The sequence below is a fragment of the Morone saxatilis genome, unplaced genomic scaffold (assembly GCF_004916995.1).
Source record: "Morone saxatilis isolate NCDOM2014 unplaced genomic scaffold, NCSU_SB_2.0 Contig11, whole genome shotgun sequence".
Taxonomy (NCBI): domain Eukaryota; kingdom Metazoa; phylum Chordata; class Actinopteri; family Moronidae; genus Morone; species Morone saxatilis.
Window position 1 is genome coordinate 1,570,514 of NW_023339663.1, and position 2,538 is coordinate 1,573,051.

Genomic DNA, 2,538 nt, shown 5'->3' on the forward strand with positions numbered 1-2,538 from the left:
ATTAAAGAGAGAGTTCTCAAATATTCTATCGCACAAGAAACAAACAGTTGTTTCAGTTATGCAACAGTATAATGGTCCATGAATAATTCAGGAAATGAATCCGGCCGGCACTAACACCTACAGACAGATTAAATGTTACAAATAGGCGGACTATCCAATTAAACAATGTTTTGTCTTGGTCTCCTGGATTGTTCCTTCGTCATTTAAAGCTAGATAGGTCTTCTCTTGAGACATGAGCGAACATTAATTAATCATGATCAGAACAATCAAAGTTAATATGAACAGTTGGTGAAATGAACAGAGACAATACACATTGGTTGCTGTGGCTATAAAGGAATTGTGTAAAGTTTGTTTTTTGCAGTTGCATTTCTAATCATGTAGAAGTGAAATAGGTTGAATTTCACTCTTAAAAAGCTGTGTGAGCCCTGTAAAGGCCGACCAACGCTGTGTTTCTTCTCAGTGCTCTTTCTCTGATATTAAGCTTGTTTTTCTGAGCTGCTGTGTTTTTCTTCAGTGTGAAAGTCATTCTCAAACTTGGCCCAGTTGAGAGTAAACATCTTGCAGTTTTTTGAACAGATTGTGCCACTTGTGTTACAGATGTGAAGCCTTCCATCATTGGAAAAAAGAAGCCCATGGCGGCCAAAAAAGGGGTGAGTCATATTTTCACTAAACCACAAACGCTGTGTTTCAGGAGCTGCCGTACTGGGTACAGCACTTACAGCAGAACCAGTTTTACACATCAAAGTGTGTTTATGGGTGTTGCTGCTTGTGTAAAAGAGCCTTTTGTGCCTCCAGAGGAAATTGCACAAAATCAGTCACTTGAATCAGCGTCAGACTGCAAGTTTGACATTTTTGTAAAGAATCTGGGGGTGTGAAGTTAAAAATAAATGAACTACCAGACCTCTGTACCTACGGCTCATCTCTGCTGCAGGCTAGAGACAGGCTGCCTTAGCTGCTAGTAGCATCACATGGTAACACAATCTCTGAATGAACTGTTAACAGGCGTGTTGCACGAGTCTCATAGTGTTATTAGGAGTGCAATGCTAAACCTAACTACTCTTTTAAAAAAACCTCCTTACACACAAAGGTAGATTACCTGCTTATACATTCTTACAATGATCTCTACTCTTTCTCCCTCATCCAAAAACCCACAATCTGTGAATCTGTACATTTTGAAGCTCTCTTTTGACTGGAGGGGACTTCAAATAGATTTATACTTCCTCCTACTCATTTTTAAACCTGTAAGATTGAATTTGTGTTTTTTTTTTTTATGAGGATTTATTCGACTTTGTGTAACAGATTAATTTTTTAGTTTTAGTTTCAATGTTATTTTATCTTTTTTCTTTAACATGTTCAAAATAAAATATATATTCATAAATAAAAATATAAAGACGTACCTCTCAGCCCAGTGGCGAGGGTGCGCTTCAACCTTTAATATCTAACCTGGAACTAATCTGTGTGCCACATTGATGCAGCTCGGTGCAAAGAAAGGTCTCGGTGCCCAGAAGGTGAGCAGCAAGAGTTTCTCGGAGGTGGAGAAGCAGGCGCAAGTGGCCGAGAAGCTGAGAGAGGAGCAGGCTGCTGAGGCGAAGAAACAAGCTGAGGAGTCCATGTAAGAAATATTCTCTTCCCTTTTCAGGTCTACGTTAACACTATTGTTTTATTAACTGAGATTATTATTAGAACTGTTGAATGGTTATATATTCAAAATTCACTTGCAGACCACACTGCATTCATTTATTCAGGATTAGTCTTTTTACCTGGCAGATGATCATAAAACACACTTTAAACCGTCTTTGTTAGTCTTTCCACTCTTCCAGCAATCACCAGCTCTCGTTTTGTCGAAATAAATCCACAACAACCCCACAGCAAATCTTTGTTTGCTGCTATACTCATGTTTTAAATCTCATGTTTATAACCTGATAAGTTTATTATTTAATGAGTGTTCCCCGTAAAGGGTCTGATTTTTGTTTGTTTTTGTAATTTCCATTCTTCGTTTTCCAGAATAACCGATTCTCTCTTGGTCTGAATCAAAGTGTCATTTTTAAACATCTCTGAACTTCCTGACGTTGCAGTGTGGCCTCGATGCGTTTGGCTTACAAAGAGCTGGAGATTGACAGGAAGGTGGAGGAGAAGAAGCTTCAGAACATGGAAGGCAAGAAGAGAGAGCAGGCCGAGAGACTGGGCATGGGCTTCGGCACCAGGAGGTACCAACACAACACCTTGTTCTGTTGTTATCCTCAGAGCACAGCTGTCTGCCTGAGGTTTCTCTCATCCTAACAGAGGATACCTTCCATTTGGCTCTTACGGTTCAGGTTTGAGAAACTGCACATGTATGATCTCTTAATGTGTGTTTCCTGTTTCAGCACTGTGTCTCACTCAGTGATGTCAGAGATGCAGGTGATTGAGCAGGAGACTCCTGTCGGAGCCAAGTCCTCCTCTCGCTCCAAACTGGACATGTTTGATGAGCCTGGTTTCACCTCCGGACCCCCAAAGTACGTATGACACCTACTTATTGATCTACTTGAGATTTTGTAC

General features: G+C 40.2%; 1 protein-coding gene across 1 annotated transcript in view; it reads left to right on the forward strand.

Moving 5' to 3' along the window:
* arfgap2 (ADP-ribosylation factor GTPase activating protein 2) overlaps nt 1-2,538 on the forward strand; it is a gene marked incomplete at its 3' end in the record, with an annotated part of 11,963 nt that overhangs the window by 7,066 nt on the left and 2,359 nt on the right. Inside the window, 4 exon segments of the mRNA XM_035651976.1 lie at nt 598-650; nt 1,476-1,612; nt 2,076-2,207; nt 2,367-2,495. Of these exon segments, the coding sequence (XP_035507869.1) occupies nt 598-650; nt 1,476-1,612; nt 2,076-2,207; nt 2,367-2,495 (451 nt within the window).